The following is an 18,452-nucleotide window of genomic DNA, read 5'->3' as shown; positions in this document are numbered from 1 at the left end:
TAAATTTCTAAGAGCAAAGCTTAACTGTAAAATCATCTCCACATTCAGGAGTGATATCCTGGTCCGTGGCTCCTATGAGAACCATAAAATAATTTACATTGAATGCAAACTGAAAAATCACTCATCTGAAAACTTACTTCATCGAACCTTCTGTCAGTCCCCATTACCAAAAGGTTGTTAAATTCTCTTTCCAAGACAGCACGAGCCTGAAATCACAGCAAAACAAAACCCCAAACTTTCATCCATCTAATTTGAAGGATGTTAGCATATCACAATCACTTTTTAAATCACTTTTTAAAAACTGAAGCTATGGATGCCTTGAATCATGACAGTATATTTTAAATCAGCAGTTTGTCCACAGATGGGCCTGTGAGGAGAGGGATCCGTGATCTCTCGGAATCACATACAGAAGAATCCTGTGTGTGCTGGTGCTGGTGGGGGGTCAGGGGCACTGGCAAGGGATACACGATGCTGTCCAGAATACTAGAAAGTTGTGAGCCTCCAGTGAACCCATGAGTCAAAAACAATCACAGAGGGTGACAGAAATGAAAGCACCATGGAAGAACCGAGTATGAGGGTGTGGCCTTGAACAGTTCCCCTTGTTTTGTTTATTCCAGGAAGCTCAGGCTTACAACAGAAAATGGAAAGAGGACAGGTAACAACAATGAAGAGCTCAGCACTGCTGATTCTGAACCGTTACATTACAGATTAGGTGTGGAAAGCAATTACTAGTTGTCTGGAGTTTTGGTAAGTTTTGCTTCCGTTCAAATAACTAGTTCACCGTGCATCTGCGGAGTGACCACAGCTAGCCTGGTTTTACCTGTGTGTTCTGTGTTGGGATCTGCAGCAGCAGGGCCAGTGCATTGAAATCGAAGGTTTCGTCTAAGGCCATAAGCGCGCCATGCACACCACTCTCCAGGAGATTGTTGGCATATTCTTTAAGACCGACGGACAGGATCCAGCGGATCACTCGGTCGTTGCTCCACACAAGCACGTCTGCAGGTGAATGGGAACAGCTATAAACGTGGTGTTAGAAAGCCACTTCCACCACACCCCCTCCGTAACACAGGAGAAAGACTCCTACCTGGGCCCTGAGCTCCTGACCAACAGCCCGCCCTCCCCAGGTGCTGGGAGGAGCTGCTATGGGGGCAGACGGCCACTTGTGTTTAGATACTCATGGCCGGTCCCTTCTCCATCCTGACAGAGACCGTCCCTTTAGAGCTCAATCCCGAGGGAGCCCCAACAGCATGGTGTTGTCGTGTGCACCTGCTCTCTAGAGAACAGGAAACGGGCACTGAGGGGTGGGAGGCCAAAGGACATATAAAAGCTCGGATGCCCAGCAGGTGTGAGCACGTCTCATACAGACTTCAGAGTCTTTTGAAATACTTCCTTCTCATCACAGGAGCTGGCAACGTATCTGAACACCTTGCCTAATTCTACACATACCTTTCATTTATAATCTTGAAGCCTTTTTTGTTGTCTCATTTTAAAAAGGGAGAAACTTAAAAATATTTCCAAATATATTAGAGACTTTAGGAGACATATTATGCAAAGTAATAAATTACTAAATTTGCTCTATTAGAGATCTAAAAATAGCCACTCTGTAAAGATACATCCAGATGATCACCAATAAAGACAGCTTCTGTCAACTGTAAAAAGCTTAAAATGGAAATAGAAAACAAATGAAACAGATCAACATATTTCGTTTCTAATGCCCTTTTCTAGATAAAAGGAAAGAGTACACACATATCACAGATGCCGGCTTATGGCTTTTCTCCTGGCTCACGTCAGCCCTTCAGGAGGGCCTCTCCCGACCATCTTCAGTCTCCAGTGCCTTTCTTTGTAAAGATGGACCGAGAGTAGCGCCCAGAGGGCTGTCGCTCAACTTATGTGCCCGGGGTTGTTCAGGACATCTTATCTTATCATTATTACTACCATTGGTGATTTCTTTATATTCTAAAAAGTCGGGGAGATTTTCCTTCGAGCTTCATTAGTAATGTCTTACTGCAGAGCAAACTACTCCACGCCACCACTCAGAGGCGCCCTGCATGAGCAGCTGCCACGGAGGACACCCAGTCTCCAGGTTGGCGCCCAGGGTCCCCTTCCGCCTTGAGCTGCCCTGCCTCCCTCCCCGACTCCATCTTCCTCGCCCAGCTGAAATGCTACCTCTGCTGTCCCTGTGGCCCCCGAGCAGACCCGCAGGGTTCTGTTCCGTCTCCTGACGCCCTCTGGTCAGTGGGCACAGCAGTATTTTTCACGCTTACATCAAGTCAGCAAACAGCAGGATTTGGTCCATCCCTGCTCTGCCATTACCTAGCCGAGCATAGCAGCATTTCTGAGCGAAGGGACAGCCTGGTCACGACGACAGGAGATCCCTCGAGTGGCAGGAAACGTGCTTACCTGAGCCACCTGACGTACAGACTGAGGCAGGCTCAAGGCCTCTGGCTACGGGGGAGGCTGCTAGCGTTCCCTTCCACACCTGCCTCTTCTGTAATGAGGCCACTGGGGTTCACTTAAAGCGTTTCCTGATTTTAGAAACAGCAATCACTGAGGCTGCGAATACATCAGGAAGCAGGAATATTCAAAATCAACTAAACACAGTGTACTAGCCTTTCATTTCATTCTGGCTTTCTTCTCTTTTTCTTTCCAGTTCCTTTCGGTCATAATTTAACCTTCGCAGGCACATAATTCCACACTGGAAACTGTTTCTATTTACAAAAGAAAAAAAAAAGTTTAGAGATGGTGACAGACACCTCTTAGCTGCTTCGTAAGAAGCTGTGGTGAGTCACCTGTGAAAACTGTCCACCATCTTCAGTTGCCCCCGAAGGTCTTTCTTCGTCAGGTGGTCCAGCATCCGTGCGTCCACGAGGCACTCCATGAAGTAGCTGCGGTACTGCGGGAGGCCCAGGCTGGGCAGCCACTCGTTGCCAATCCACTCGTGGTTCATGTCCCCATAGGCGAGCGTCTGCTTTCAATGATTAATACGATCAGTTCAGGAAAAGGTCCATGGAAAGGGTAGCTTAAATCATCTTTAAACTGGATTTTTGATCTATGACAGTCTCAAAGGCTAAACTAATGACAACACTGTTCTTTATAATTTCAAAATAATTTGATCTACTTATTACCTATTAAATTTGCTGGTAAAATTTTGTACCAAAGGAATTATACCATTAGAAATCTATGACTAATCTACTTTGTTTATAAATGTAGGCTATTTACCAAAGTACAGTGAAACTAACAAACACATTGTCTTTCTGAAATAGCTTTTATGTTTAACAACAAAGGATGATCACGGCTCATGAACAAGTTTGAAGGATAAACCCAACTCCACTTTGTAAAAATATCCCTGGCTGGTTTTAATTTTATTTTAACACCCTCCCCAACCCAAATTTCCTTAACAAAACATCTGTTAATTTCAAGATCTATTTAAAATCCTAAATAAAACGTAGTTTTAAAAGAAGACATAAGCAGAACAACTGACAGACTGAAAAGAGGAATAGGCAAATCCACAGTTGTGGTCAGAAGGCCTCAGCGTTTGGCTCTCACATCAGCTCAAACACACACCAGCCTGAGGAAGGGCACAGAAGCCCCAAACCGCACCGTCAAACTCCATCTGACCCGACACTTGGTAGGACACGCTGCCCATGATGGCAGAATACATTCTCCTTCACGTGCTCCGTAACAGAAAAGCCCTGACCTATTTAAAGAGACGGAAATCATACAAAGTATGTTCTCTGACCTCAACAGAATTAAATTAGAAATCAGTAATAAAAAGATATCTAGAAAACTCCCCAAATTTGGAAATTAACATACTTTTAAAGAACCCATGTGTCAAAAAAGAAATGACATGGGAAATGGGAAAAGTTAAATTAAATGAAAGTAAAAACAATATATTAAAAACCTGTGGAATGCAACTAAAGCACTGCCTTGAGGGAAATTTACTGTTAAATACTATAAATGAAGAAAAACTGCGAATCAATAATCTGAGATTCTACCTTAAAAAACTTGAAAAAGAACAAATGAAACCCACAGCAAGCAGAAGGAAGAAAAAAAAAGAGCAGAAATCAATGAAACAGAAACTAGAAAATATAATGATTGAATTAAAATCTAGCTCTTCATAAATATTAATAAAATTGACTAACCCTTAGACAGAGTGATCAAGAAAAAAGAAAAGATAAATTACCAATATCAAGAATGAAAGAAGGGACATCAGTACAGACCCTACGGATATTGAAAGAATAATAGAAAACTATGAACTTTAGCAACTTAGATAAAATGGCCTAACTTCTTGAACAAAACCTATGAAAGCCACTCAGTAAGAAACAAATACCCTGTATCTATCAGAACTTGAATTTATAGTTATAAACCTTCACACACATGCACACACACAAAATCTCTACTCTAAATGGACTCACCGGTGAGTCTTACCAAAAATTTATGAAAAAAAGACTAATTCTACACAAACCATTCCAAAAATGTGAAGAAATGCCTAACTTATCCTGTGAGGCCACCATTATCCTGATACTAAAACCAGACAAACATATTACAAGAAAACTACAGGCCAATATCTCTCATAGACACAGATGTAAAATTCCTTAACAAAATATTAGCAAATCAAATCAATTATAAATGAAAAGAATAAGATATGACAAGTGGGGTTTAATCCCAGGAACATAAGGTTGGGTCAACATTTAAAGATAAATGAAATTCACCATATCAATGGACTGAAAAGAAAAACCACAGTATCATTCCAAAAGATTCAGAAAAAGCATCTGACAAAACTCATCATTTATTTATGGAAATCTCGGCAATCTAGGAATGGAAGAAAACTGCCTCAACCTGATAAAGGGCATTTACAAAAGATGTCGAATTGACATCATAATGGTGAAAGACTTAATGCATTCTTCCTAAGATGAGGAAGAAAGTTAAGGATATCTGCTCTCACCATTGTTATTAAACACTGGACAGAAATGCCTAGCCATGGTAATAAGGCAAGAAAAAGAAGTTAACAGCATATGGATTGAAGAAGAAAACTTTATTTGCAGATGACCTGATGAGCAACACAGAAAATAAATCTACACAATAGCTTTTAGAACTAAAGTTGAGTCTAGCAAAGTTGCAGGATACAAGGTCAATAATAAAAAATGAACTGTGTTTTTCTGAATACTAGAAATTTTAAAAATACCATTTATAATGTCAATGAACATTTCATAATGTATGTAACTGCTGAACCACTATTTTGTACACCGGAAACTAATACTGTATGTCAACTACACTTTAATAAAAAGATAATCTGGGGAAAAAAAATTTATGTCATCAAAAGCCACAAAATCATTAGGGATAAATCTAACAGGTATGTGCAAGAGCAGTACAATAAAAAAGAAATAAACACATTATATGTATATACATACAGATCAAGGAAAGGCATCTGATATTCCAGTCCAAGAAAACTGAGCTACATTCACAGTTTATTAGTTACATTATGTCATCTTTGGAAATAGTAACTCTCAACTACCACTGTGCTTGAAAATATGGGCTCTGACCTTATTTATTATTTATACCAACCAAGCTGGAAGTGATGACTCAAACTCCAACCAGAACGCTCAAATTCTAATAGAAAAAAATGTCTCAGTACTGTCTTTAAACTACCATTAGTGAGAAAAACATAAAACATTTTTGGGAAATCATCACAATAGGTTTTTTGCATTCTTTCAAACCTTATTCTCATTTCATAGGCCTGATATTACAGCATGAGTATCTGGTATTGTTTTCTTGCCTGCTGATTATGTATTTTTAAATGGACACAAAGTGAAAAGAAATTTCTAGAGAATTCCATGTAAGAAGAACGCCCATTTTTGTTCACTCATTATATACTCTATCCACGCTTCTTAGGCAGTCAGTAACGTGAGCTCCTGGGAGGACTGGCTCCCTTGCAGAGAGACTCCCACTCCTGGGCTGTCACCACAGCCTGCTGAAAAAAGCACACAGCAGGGATCTCTCCTGGCCAGAGAACCTTTGGGCTGGAGGACACAGCCGTGCACGGGGTCTGTTTGTGCCATCAACGAAGTGTTCACAGACACAATTCAGTTTTGTAAACTGTGAAACGTGAGGGACCCGGGCAGGCACTGGCTGACAGCATCCACCACGTGGAGGCACCGGGGCTGTGGCCAGGCCCTGACACTTCGTCCCCGAGAGCCCACGGGCACTCACACTTCCCGTGGCTGAGGGCTGGCCGGGGGACGTAGGCCAGGAGTGCACTGTGTGACCCCTGCCCCGGGCAGCACAGGGCTGACACACAGAGGCCACGGAGTCTCCCATTTCCCGCTCGCCTGGAGCAGGGGACGAGGCAGAAGCAGTCCTTGCTCATGCGGAAGGCTGAGCGCCTGCTGGCCAGCATCTTCTGCACGGCTCATCCTTGTTTATGTTTCCACAGCAAAGAGCTGACCTTCAGCTTAATTAATTTACACTTTGTGCCCGACAAGGGGATTTCACACTGAAGTGCTTGCAAAATTCTGCTTCTAAGTGGAAATTACACTGACATTTATGTTATTGTGAAATGCACCTATTAATGGTCATTATCAACCCTGTAAAGAGATATCTGACTAGGTAAATAACTGATGAGGATATTTATCTGAAGTAGTGATACAGAACGTCTGAACTGAGAGGTGGGGAAGGGAGCTCACAGAATCTTATTAGAGCTACTTTCTTTCCGTAAAATAAGAGGCTATGATTGGCGTTACTTTACGAGTACAAATCGAGGGGAACAGGTGTTTTAACCATCAACTTGCAATCAGGAAAACTCTGATTTAAAATTATTTTGGCATTTTTCAGATATACAATTATCCTTTTCAGGTCCTTGAAAATGATGCCAGGCAAACTGGCTGTCCACACCTTGCAGCCTCCGTTTTGTTGCTAAAACGCTGAGTATGTCATACAGCAATGTTGGAATCACATGTAGGGACACCACTGTTTTTAATCAAAGTGAGGCTGTAAAACACTTGTGACAGAGTTTTTTGTGGGTTGAAGGGCGAGGAGCTAAAAATTCAAATGCATATTTAACACGAAGAGGCTTAATTTCTGAGGGTTCCATTAGTGAGAAAGCCTTTATTTAGATCACTACAGTATTAGGATAGTAACACCCCCAACACCCCCACAAAGACAACCCTTACATGGAAAATTTATTCGAATACACTTTTCCCATTACTTCTTGTAATAAAAGCTATCCCACCAGGGACCAAAATATATAACCTCAGGAGCTGCCAGCCACAGGACTTTGTATAAAAGCCATACACTGAACAAAGGAATATGTCAATCAGCATTAACCACCACAGCTCCACACGAGAAATGTTCAAAATTGTCCATGAGACGTACTCTCTAATCCTATGCTTTGCTTAGACCAACACCTTAAGTCATTAACAACATTCTAAATAAAGATGTTAAAAATGTCAAGAAAAGTAAATTACAAGTTTTCATACTCCAATTCTTTTTGTTGCTGTACATATAGTGAAGAATATATTATAGAAAGTCTCCAACCTGAGCCCAGCTTCCCTCCTCATCTTCCTGACGTTACGTGGTTAGGAATGAAAAGAACATAACCGTTAGTATGGGTGAGCTCAGTAATGCGGGCGGGCAGCTGTAGGGAAGGTGCAGCGTGAGTGAGTGAGAAAGCCTAAAACAATCAAAGCACCGTGCAAAAGCCATGCAGAACCATCCACTCTGATTCTCATGCAAGGAGCCGGCGGCCCACGCAAGCACATCCGTGAAAGGAGAAAACGAGGAGAACATCACAACGGGGTGCTAAACCAAGGTCTCTCCCCAGGGAGGTGTGGACGAACTCTATGCTACACAGGGCGAGTCTACAACTTTAAGTTCCTGAAAAAGCCTAGAGATGAAACATGAATTGCGTTTTACTTTTAACTGATACCTAAAGTAAATACTTATGCAGAACATTTTAATGTAAACTAACATTTCTGTTTTCCAAAAAAAGGCCAAGACTCGTGCGGTTCTGGGCAGGGTATACTGAGGGGAAGACCAGCTCAGGCAGGGACTGACCGTTTGAGGCGTGGCTGCGAGCGTCTCCATCTCCTCGTGCGTTAACCAGACATTTCCTGTGGTCTAGGGTGACCCCGTGGCCGACCACATCCCAGGCAAGGGCGGCAGTGACAAAGAGGAAAGGTGGCAGACACGTGAGCCACAGGCACACAGGAGGAGCAGGTGGGGCAAGGGCCGGGCTCTTCGCCTTCGCACTTTAGGTGGCCACACGGACAGGGACGGACAGTCACACAAACTCAGCCCCCCTCAGAGAAACACTGTGCCTGACAAAATGGTGTCACCCACAACGGGGCAGCCCACGGTCTCTAGAGCTCTGTTTGCCACGCTTGCCACATGATGTGTGAAATACAAAGAGAAGAAATACAGTCTGTACTTTTGAGGAGTGTCGGCGATTCCCAAGTTGACTATTGCATTGATATATTCCAACTGAGCCCGGCACAAGGAGCACAGGACAGGGCCTGGCCCTGGGTCACAGGGAGCAGGGCGGTGTCAGCGGGCGCGCCGGTGCCTCTGGCACCCTTGCTCTGGGGAGCCCAAGAGGCAGGGGCAGGGCTGAGGGCGTCAAGAGGAAAGCCCAGCAATCTGGGTGTGCACGCAGGCGCCCCTCCCCGCCTAGGCACCGCAGCCCTGGGACGGGAGCGGGGAGGCCTGCTGGGCCTTGGGGCACAGGGGCTCCCTCGGGGGCTGCTCTTCCTTGCCGTTCTTAAGTACCTTGTCAAGATGGGGTACAGAACTTTGGGAAACCCACCCAGCACCTTTATTTCTAGAAAGGACACTCTAACTTGAAACAGATCAGATACATGACAAAACATCTGGCTGCCAGCTCCCAGTCTGTGCTGCCAACACTGGCTCACAAGAGAGGCAAACAGAAGAGCTTGTGACCCTTGTGCGCAGTGACTCTGCGCCCAGACTCAGGCCTTGACCAGCCGCCTGAGGCTCTGAGCTTCCCCGTCAGAGGGCTCTTCTCTCCAGGGCGGACCGAGCCCAGAGGGGGGAGCCAGGCGGCGGCAACAGCCTGGGCTTCACGAGTTGGCCTGGCTTACCTCCCAATACCACGAATGTTCTCCTGAGGTTAGGTTTTGACTCTTCCAACTAGGAGGGCCCTTTTTAGGACTTCCGACGTCTTAGGCCTGAGCACAGACGCCGCCTGGTACACCGGTGTGTGCCTGTACGTTTACTGTCTGCTGAGCAGCCGGAGCTCCCCAGGTCTAGAGGCCCCGGGGAAGCACCCCCAGGCCATGCAATGAGTGAAACGCTGGTTACATTGCAACTGGGGGCTAAGCTTTTTCCCCTTCACTGTTCATAATTTACATTTAAATTTGTGACAATCACTTTCCTACATATTCAAAACCTCTCATTTCTACAATGCCACTATAGCCAAACTGTTATAAAAGTATTCGATGAAGTATCTTTTAACCCAACTGTTAAGAATTAGAATCATAATGCTTTTGGATGCTAACGTTTTGAACAGGAACGCTCGGTCTGTGCAGAGGGAACCGGAGAAGCGGCACAAACGGGACCGACTCTTTTCGCAAAGCGTACCGTTCGTGACGTGGGCGGGGCCGAGGGGCTCGTCAGGGACATGATCTCCTGGATGGCCAGCCGTAGCTTCAGCCTGTGCAGGGGGTTGCTGATGCCGATCTCGCGCTGGATCTCTGTGTCTGACAGCGCGGACATGATGGCCCCACTTTTCACGTTGGCCCGGCAAGCGGCCACGTACCAGGCTGGCATCCCAACCCAGAGCTGGAGGTGGGAAATGTCAGGGCAGAAGGTTATGCACAGCGCACAAATGGCTCAGTTTTTCCACATATGTAACGAAGTCAGCCCAGCACCAGAAGAGGGACGCACCTCCAGCCAGACGACGACGGTCGGCCCGTCCCACTGCGCGAATGGTAAACCTTGTCTTCGGGCTTCCTCGAGCAATTCATGCCTACAAATGAGACATTCAAAATTAAGTCATCACCACATTACACGCCAGCGTGGCGCCACACGGCTCAGCACCCCTGTGGCTTCCACACTACCCACTTAGCGGTGCTTGGTACATATTATAAATACAGCCTGAATGAGGACATGCAGAATTAAAGAATTATTACCAAGTTACTCAAGGAACATAACCACTTTTCCATTTTTGAACAAGGAGGGAACCGTGCAGGAGAGGAGACTACCCCTGGTTCTGAACAAAGGAGCACCCATTAAAGCGCCAAAAAGTACCCAGCATTCAACGACAGCACAGTGACCAACGCAGAGCTTAACAGCCCTGTGCTCTAGCACAGCAGGCCACGTGCGGGGCGGGCTGCCGGCGGTTCTGCTCCGCACCGCTCCTTGGCCATCAGCTCTAGGCCGCGGGGCCATCCTGTGCTGTGGTCCACAGGCTTTGCATCCAGTTTGCATCCCAACGACTGTGAGCAGTGCACACAGGACAGACCATGAGCCTCAGATGCAGATGGGACACCAGTTACCTCAGGGCAGGAAGTAGGGGGGAGGCCGGGACCCCTCATGGGGTCAGAAATATTCCATATGCCTGAACTGAAAATACTCAAACCATAATTGTACCATATCAACACTTTTAATTTTTCTAATCTTTAAAATGAGTTTGTCTACCGATAACACAGTTATGTATGAAATAACACAATATGCTTGATGAACTTCTAAGTAAGTTGTTTACTTACAAGGGTTTCTAAAAGATACTAATTCTTTTAAAAAATGGAAAGCCTAGTAGAGAAGATGGGATTGGAGTAGAGAGGGCAGGTCAATTTACTGCACATGTCTGAACATTCCCAAGTCATTTAAATTCCAAGGTCATTTTTAGTCTGTTATTTTTCTGAAATAATTTCTGCAGAACATCTACCTGAATCTCTTATTTCTAAAGATATATGTTGGCTATTTAACATATAATAGTATTAAGACTTTTTTCAAGACTGTGAAATCTATGCACAATTAAAGCTCAAAATGTTTCACATAAAACTCAAGGAAGTATTCCCTAAGTCAACTGTAAGTTTCCTGGGAATAATAAATAATGTAATTATTTAGGGAACCAGAGAACACAATAAATATCATAATAGCTCTTGAGAAATAAAAAAAGGGGCAAACTCTTCTAATTAAAATAAGCAAAACTATTCATAAATAAGAAACCAAGTCAACCAGCACTATGATCATCCTGGCACAGGACACCAGCGCTAGCTGGCATAAGGTGGCAAGGGGTCTCGCTGGGTGGCATGGACTGTCAGGCCAGTGGGCGGAAGAAACGCTGCTCTGTTTCCCAAGGACTAATTCTCCTCCAAGAAGGGCTGCATCTCAGGCAAACACACGAGTTACGTCGGCCACAGAGCACTGGGAACTGCTAATCGGCAGGTGGACCCATCGGCGCTCAGTCCCAACCAGCCTGGTGTGGCTGAGGGAGGCAGGGTGGCCGCCAGGCCAGCAGGGCTTCCGGGCTATCCGCGCTCTGAAGTGAACGAGGCAGGTATGAATCCTCAGCACTCTGCCAGAGACCTCACTGGTCTTTATGAAGCAGACATTCCCTATATAATCAAGGACCACCGCGCTGAAACAGCCTGGTAATTCTGTTACCTGGACTTGGTGTACGTGGTTCTGACTTTACCTGAACCCTCTACCTGGTGGTTTGCTTTTTAAAGGCCCTTTCCAGCACAGATGTACCTCTGGGGATTCAGAGCTCAGGCCCAGGTCCTGACGAACCTGGGACGAGGCGGTGGAGACCAAATGATGCGGGAGAGAAGACAAGATGTGGGGGGTTAGCAAGAAGGCGCAGGAGACCCCAGTCCCCTAGGTCCTGCTGCCCCCCGCACCCTCTTCCCGTCAGCCCAGTCCATGACCTGGAAGATGAAACACAGAACTGGACCCTAGGATGCCACCACAGGCGGGAACACAAGCACCTCTCTCCTCTCTGGGTGCTGGCTCCCGATCCCATGAAGAGGCTTGGTGTGTACTGCAGATGGAGGCAGAGGTGGTGGTTGTCCACTACTTCAAGGTAAATTAATCCAGCATAAGCACCATTGTTTAAAAAGAAAAAAAGAAAAAAGAAACTTGTGAAGCTGTTGCTGCAGCCACGTTGGCAGTGCAGAACCTTGCACTTTTTGAGAGGTACCCTTTTATCTGGTATAGAAAATGCAGTTTTTGTGTGGGTGCAGGACTGCTATTATGAAGGCACACCTGTAGACTCTAACAGGATTTGAGAAAAAGTGACGTTGTGATATGACACCTGAAAGCAGAAGGAAGGTGCAGGGTCTACGGCAGGAGAACTCGGGGCCAGCAAAGGATGACTTAGGAAGAGGCTTGGCAAAAAAGTATCAAGATAACAGGAGAAGCAGCTTCCGCCAACCAAGAGGCAGCAGAGAAGTTCCCAGATGCCATTAAGAAAATTACTGACGAAGAAGGCATCTTCTAAACAGGTTTTTAATGCAGACAAAAGTGCCCTACTCTGGAACAAAATGCCACAAAGGACAGTTACCAGTGTAAGGAGGAGAAGTGAGCGCTGGGTTAAGGCAGGCAGGGGAGGCTAATTACCGTGCTGGGCAAATGCAGTGTGGTTTATGATCAGGATGCCTCTATCTACAAGCTGCTAGCCCAGCCTCGGAGGGAGAGATAAACACCAGCTGAACACCAGCTGCCAGTCTTTTGGCTTGTACAGAGAAGGTCTGGATAACAGCAATCACTTGTCCTGCATCGGGCCCGTCGATGTTTTTTGCTGCCATCAGGAAGTACTGTCCCAGTAAGGGACTGCCTTTTAAGGTTCCTTTGATACTGGACAATGCCCCTGGCCACCCAGAACTCAGTAAGTTCACCACCAAAGGTGTCAAAGTGGCCTGCTTGCCCCCAAACATGATGTCTCTAAGTTAGCCTCTAGATCAGGGGCTCATGTCATTACACAGTACTCTATGGAGAGGACTACGGCATGCACGAGCACCCCAACAAAGAGGACATCATGAAAGCCTGGGAGGAGCCCACCACTGAAGAGTCCGTCATTGTCACAGAAAAGCTGTGAAAGCCCACAAGCCCCCAGGAGTAAATTCTGGCTGGAGAAAACTGAACAGATGTTGCACATGACTTCACAGGATTTACGACAGAGCCGATCAAGGAATCATAAAGGAGACCGTGGATATGGCAAAAATGGTGGGGGTGAAGGGTTTCAAAACATGTATCCTGGAGGATGAAGAGCTAAGAGACAGACACCACACCACAGGAATGAACAGAAGAGGACCTGGCGGAGGCCAGTGCCTCTGAACAGGGCCAGATGACGAGGAAGGAGGCACAGGAGATGTCGCTGGGCAACGTGGCGGGGGCGTCCTGATGGCTCAAGACTGCTTCTGGCCTCTTTTATAACGGGGACCCTCCCACGACACGGGCGCTGAAACTGGACCAAAGACGGAAGACGGACTAGTGCCACGCAGAAATGCTTTCAGGGGAAGAAAAGGTGAGGAGCCAGAACGACGATGCGCGTGTCTGCGAAGTGAGGCCGAGTGTGTGTGTGCCCCGTGCCCCCCGTCCCCGCCCTCGCCGCTCCCCGCCTGCTCAGTGTGGAGACCGCGAGGAGGGAGCCCGTTAGGGCAGCCCACCTCCACTCTGTGAGCAGTCGGCGATCCTCGTGCTGCAGCTGGTAAGGGGGCCTGCCGCGTCTGCGCGTGTGCCCATCTTCATGCGAAAACCTAGGAACCACGGCAAGAGCTGTGCGACGCTCACCTGAGCATTCACCGTGCAGAACATCGGGCATAAGGCTTGTACGGAGGTGGAGGGCCATCCTTACACAGGCACAAAGTGCATATTTAATACAAAAGTAACAGCATGTTAGTTTCCTTACTGTTTTATAACTTTGCTTTCAAAGAATTAACAGTACAGTACAGTCAGACTCTCTTTTGGAGTTGGAGAAACTGCCTATCATCACTTGAAAAGTGGTTTTTTATAAAAAGTAACAATGTTTCCAATGCCATATTTTGTATGACTGTAATACTGTAGCTGTAACAATCTTCTAACAATTATTCATGAGTTTTCAGGCTAGGTTCCCTGAAGCCATCATAAAGTGATTATGTCACTGCTTCTTTGTTGTCAGTGTGTGAACTGCTATCCCTGCAAATAAATACGAATTTCTTTTTCACATTATCTTTTCATCTTTGATGTCTAGCATGAGTGGTATTTATGTAACACCTACAGTGTTTTGTGTCATGTAAGACAATACTGATGAAGATACTGACAGATAGTTCATCTTGTAAACAGACTAAACAAAGTAAACATGTCATCAATAAATACTGTATAGTCCTATAAATGTATTTTCTCTGCTTTATGATTTTCTTAATAACATTTTCTTTTCTCCAGCTTACTTTATCTTAAGAATACTGTATATAATACATATAACATACAAAATATGTGTTAATTGTTTATATTCTTGGTAAGGCTTCTGGTCAATAGTAGGCTATTAGTAGTTAAGTTTCTAGGGAGTGACAAGTTATACGCAGATCTTTGTGTGGGGGTCCCGTGTTGTTCAAGGTCGGCTGGACTCAGGAGACAAGCCTGAGAGGCCCCCTCGCTTGCGGAGTGAACTAGGTGCGCACTGGGACTGCCAGGGCTCGGGCTGTGTGGTGCAGGCTCCTCAGCTGGGACTTGGTTTCCTACTTCAAGGGTCAAATCCTAGACCCTAAGTGTGACTTTTAATCACCTGATCTAATAGTAAACTGACATGGCATGCTTCCTAGCCTTAAAATTAAGAGTTGCAGGAGAAGGACATTTAGAAATATGCTAAATTCTATGGGGTACAAGCTCGGGTATGAGAGAAAGTCATGTAATCTCTGAATAATGACACACATTTTATGATTAGGACATAAGCACATTGGTAAAGTTGTCTTTTGTAAAAAACTGCATATGACCTTTTGCGGCTCAAATATTGCATAAACGGTACCATCCAAATAGCAGACATTGTCTTATTTCCTTTAGACTGACACTTTTAACACTGTATCTACCACGTCTGGATGAAGCTCCCTGGGCCCCACTGCATGGACACGGCTCTGATCCAGGCAGCACGCTCCTCACCCACACGCACAGTGTGCTGCGGAGGTGCGGGAGAGAGTAAAGTGGAGGCACTGTGTCCCATCAGCACCAGCGAGACTCTGGGCAAGCTCGGTTCGGAGCAGGCGGCTGGGGCAGCCAGCGCTGCAGGCTGTCCGCCACTCAGCACGCTCGGCCGCAATCACAGAGTCAGCTCGCCGGTGAGCACACTACAGTGTCAACCAAGGAGAAAAGGGAAAGAGTGTTTAAAACACAAGCTTCTTAGAGAGACCGCGTCCAAACAGTATCAGGGAATTCCATGAATACTGTGGAAGCCCTGTTGTGTGCTCAATGCCAGACGTCTAATTCCCAACAGCTGTGTCCTCCCGGGATTCTCAAAGCATGTCAGGCACAATGTGCCCACAATGTGCTTTTTGAAGCTTTCAGAAAACTTGAAGGTCAGCTCTCCATCAGATTCACCAGGTCCTTGAAAATTCTCTTAAAGTGAATGAATTTGGCTGGGCAAATTAAGCAGTTAAAAACACACACGAGAGGTAAATCTGGGGTTAATAAGAAGAAAATACTTTGAGAAATATGTCTTGATCCTTACAACTATAATGCTATAAATGTTAAACTGCATTCGAACAATTTTTTTCTGGATAACTCAAATTTTTTTCACATTTATAAATAAAGCATTTTTCTGAAAGTCAATTTTATCTCTGGTTAATTGACAGAACTAAAATTACCCACTGTAGTCAGACAAATAGCCTTCATACTTTGATTTTGTCCCTATTAACTTACTAGCACATTCTACAACTTGCCATGCATGACCACAGCGTACAGAGAATGACCCACTCTTAAACACTGAGATACAAGCTATGACGGTAACACAAAGTTAGACGTTCCCAGCTGATGCCATCACTCTGAACATCATCGCTCCACAGAAACCCACCTACCACCAACATGTACACACGCCCCCAGTGAGAAATTTAATCACATCCAGGTGGGGCAAATAACCCAAGGAGGGCTGTTCTCATACAGCTAGGTGCTCAAGCATACACCTGGAGAATCACAAAATAAATGCAGAAAACAGAGGGGAACATTTTGGCCAAATTATACTACTTTTGATCTCATGTGCAACATACACTTGTGGGCAGCAGGGTGCGAGGCCCAGAGGGCACAGCCCCGAACCTCACAGAGTAGGAGGTTGCAAAATAAAACAACAGCAAACCTAAGGCTTGGCATTTCCCTGGTGCAGCACCCAGAGGCAAAGGCCAAGCTCTGCTATTACGCCTCACATGCCTCACATAAGAAAAAGGGCGATTGCCCAAGTTATTGGAAACATTTTATACAAAGATCCCAACATTCAAATCAGATTTTGCTGCTAAGTGGTTTCTACAGATTTCCATTTAGAGAACCATCAGACTGAGTATTGCTATGGTATTGTGAGCAGTAATTAATAGCATTTCACATGTAATATAATCAACAGGAAGCCAGTTAAGATAATCACTATGATTCCTGAGAAGAGCACTAAAAGGAGGCAGATTTCACAGAAGAAAAATGAACTGGCAACCCGAGCTAATGGCAAAGTGACCTCTAGCAGGGAGGGTCCCCAGGACTCAAGTGCCGCCCTGGGAGGCAAGCAGCTTTTACCCCAGTGCCAGCCCAGTGCTGGCTTCTCGGGGTACCTGAGAGAACGGTCAGGTGACTTTTCCCCGATCAGATGTGTCACAGGGCCCGTGACGGCCCGAGGGGCAAGGGCCCAGCAACACAACCTCCTCACAGGGGCCGGTCCTCTGTCCCCTGCACCGCCCACCGTGCCTCTGAGGACCAATGGCCTCTTCTGCGCGAGGGAGGGCTCGGCTTTACTCTTCAGTTGTCAGCTCATCGGGATGTTGTCTCAACCGTCTGCTTAACTCTGGTTATGGATGTGGTTGGCCCACACGCCACACAACCTGCTTGGGTGAGAACAGACCCAGAGAAGCACGGCAGCGGCAGTGTTTGCCTCCACCTGGTTTCAGGCGCTTCGCCTTGGGCATCACCAAGCTGGAGCTCCTTTGTACAAACTGATTCCCAATGTTACTACTTATTTTCAAAATCAAGACCGTTCAGAATTAGAATTCAATGAACAGACTACTCAACTGAGTGTCGTTAAGATAAAAATATAAAACCTATCAGAGGAGTTAAAAAGGACACCATAGTCAGTGGCTATTCAACAGGTCACTAGTATAAATGGCAAATTCTGAATGCTGGGTATCAAGTCACCTTAGTGGCCGTATTTCTACATAGAGTTACATATATTTTACAATGTGCTGGCCCATTTAAAGCACTTTGTGTCAATTTATGTAGACATGCACATATCTAATAGTCCCCAAACCCGTGAGGGCTGCACTGCCATCACCGCCACTTTACCGACATGAGACGTGGAGCACAGGAGTGCTCAGTGACCTCCCAGCCCCGAAGCTCACCTGTGCAGGAGTCAGGATGCAGATTCAGAGGCTCTGACGCCAGGCCCCACTCTGCAACACGTGTCCCCGCTAGGTCACTTCCCAGGAATGGACTGGGAGACCGTGTGCGTGAGCCCTTTCTAAATTTCCTAAATGCTCTAAGCCCTCTAGATGGCCCAGTTTAAAAAAGGCTTTAGGTTAATCTTTCAGAAGATAATATATATATGTAACTATGTAATACATCAATAAATAAATATTACATCTAATAAATAAACGTTAGTCAAAAACTAGGAACAACTGCTAACCTGTTCAGTGAGATAGACAAATAACAAAATCTTACTTTTTTTGCAGTTTACGGTCTTTTTCAGCCTGTCCTCCCAGTTTGCTGAGCCCCAAGGCACTTTGAGACGAGCTCTCTGTCTCCGAGACACCAGCTACAAGGAAGCAGAATGGCCACATGGCGCGGAGAGGCCGACACGGCTGGGCCAGGGGCCTGCTGGGCCGGCAGAAGACTATTGGCAGGCGGAGCGAAAAACGCTCTGACGGCTGTGTTTCTGACTGGATGCCCAGCACACGGAGTGCTCGGGGCACAGAGGCGGACAGGCATCGGCCTTGGCTCCCTGGTCCCCAGCCTCGGGGCAGCGCGGGCCTCCCCACTCTGGCTCCTGGAGAGCACCCCGCCTGTGGGGAGGTGGGGTCCGCGGAGGCCCACACAAGGTGGCCCGCCCCTCCTCACCCCCGGGGGCAAGGAGTTTGATGGAAACCACCGACCTTGCCCGAAAGAGTCCTTGCTGGTGTGTCCAGGTCGGCCCTTTTCTTTCTTGCCAAACAAGCGGCCGATGGAGGACTTGATGCCCTTCTTCTTGGGGGCTTTGTGGAGCGAGTCCTGGCTACTGTTACTGCTGCTGGGATTGCTCACGGGGCCATCCTGGGAGCCCGTAGAGCTTCAGGGACAGAAAA

At 46.2% G+C, this 18,452-nt stretch overlaps 1 protein-coding gene across 1 annotated transcript in view; it reads right to left on the bottom strand.

The window, feature by feature from the left end:
- PPFIA1 (PTPRF interacting protein alpha 1) overlaps positions 1 to 18,452 on the bottom strand; it is a 109,362-nt gene that overhangs the window by 5,562 nt on the left and 85,348 nt on the right. Inside the window, exons 20-29 of the mRNA XM_036876023.2 lie at positions 18,264 to 18,436; positions 17,833 to 17,926; positions 9,901 to 9,982; positions 9,595 to 9,795; positions 8,053 to 8,115; positions 7,534 to 7,560; positions 2,790 to 2,965; positions 2,611 to 2,708; positions 821 to 996; positions 138 to 206 (exon numbers count right to left, since the gene is read on the bottom strand). Of these exons, the coding sequence (XP_036731918.1) occupies positions 138 to 206; positions 821 to 996; positions 2,611 to 2,708; positions 2,790 to 2,965; positions 7,534 to 7,560; positions 8,053 to 8,115; positions 9,595 to 9,795; positions 9,901 to 9,982; positions 17,833 to 17,926; positions 18,264 to 18,436 (1,159 nt within the window). The remainder of the gene's footprint in view (positions 1 to 137; positions 207 to 820; positions 997 to 2,610; positions 2,709 to 2,789; positions 2,966 to 7,533; positions 7,561 to 8,052; positions 8,116 to 9,594; positions 9,796 to 9,900; positions 9,983 to 17,832; positions 17,927 to 18,263; positions 18,437 to 18,452) is intronic.

This window comes from Manis pentadactyla, chromosome 9 (assembly GCF_030020395.1).
Source record: "Manis pentadactyla isolate mManPen7 chromosome 9, mManPen7.hap1, whole genome shotgun sequence".
Lineage (NCBI taxonomy): Eukaryota > Metazoa > Chordata > Mammalia > Pholidota > Manidae > Manis > Manis pentadactyla.
Note: the sequence above shows the minus strand (reverse complement) of the source record. Positions and strands in the feature narration are given on the sequence as shown.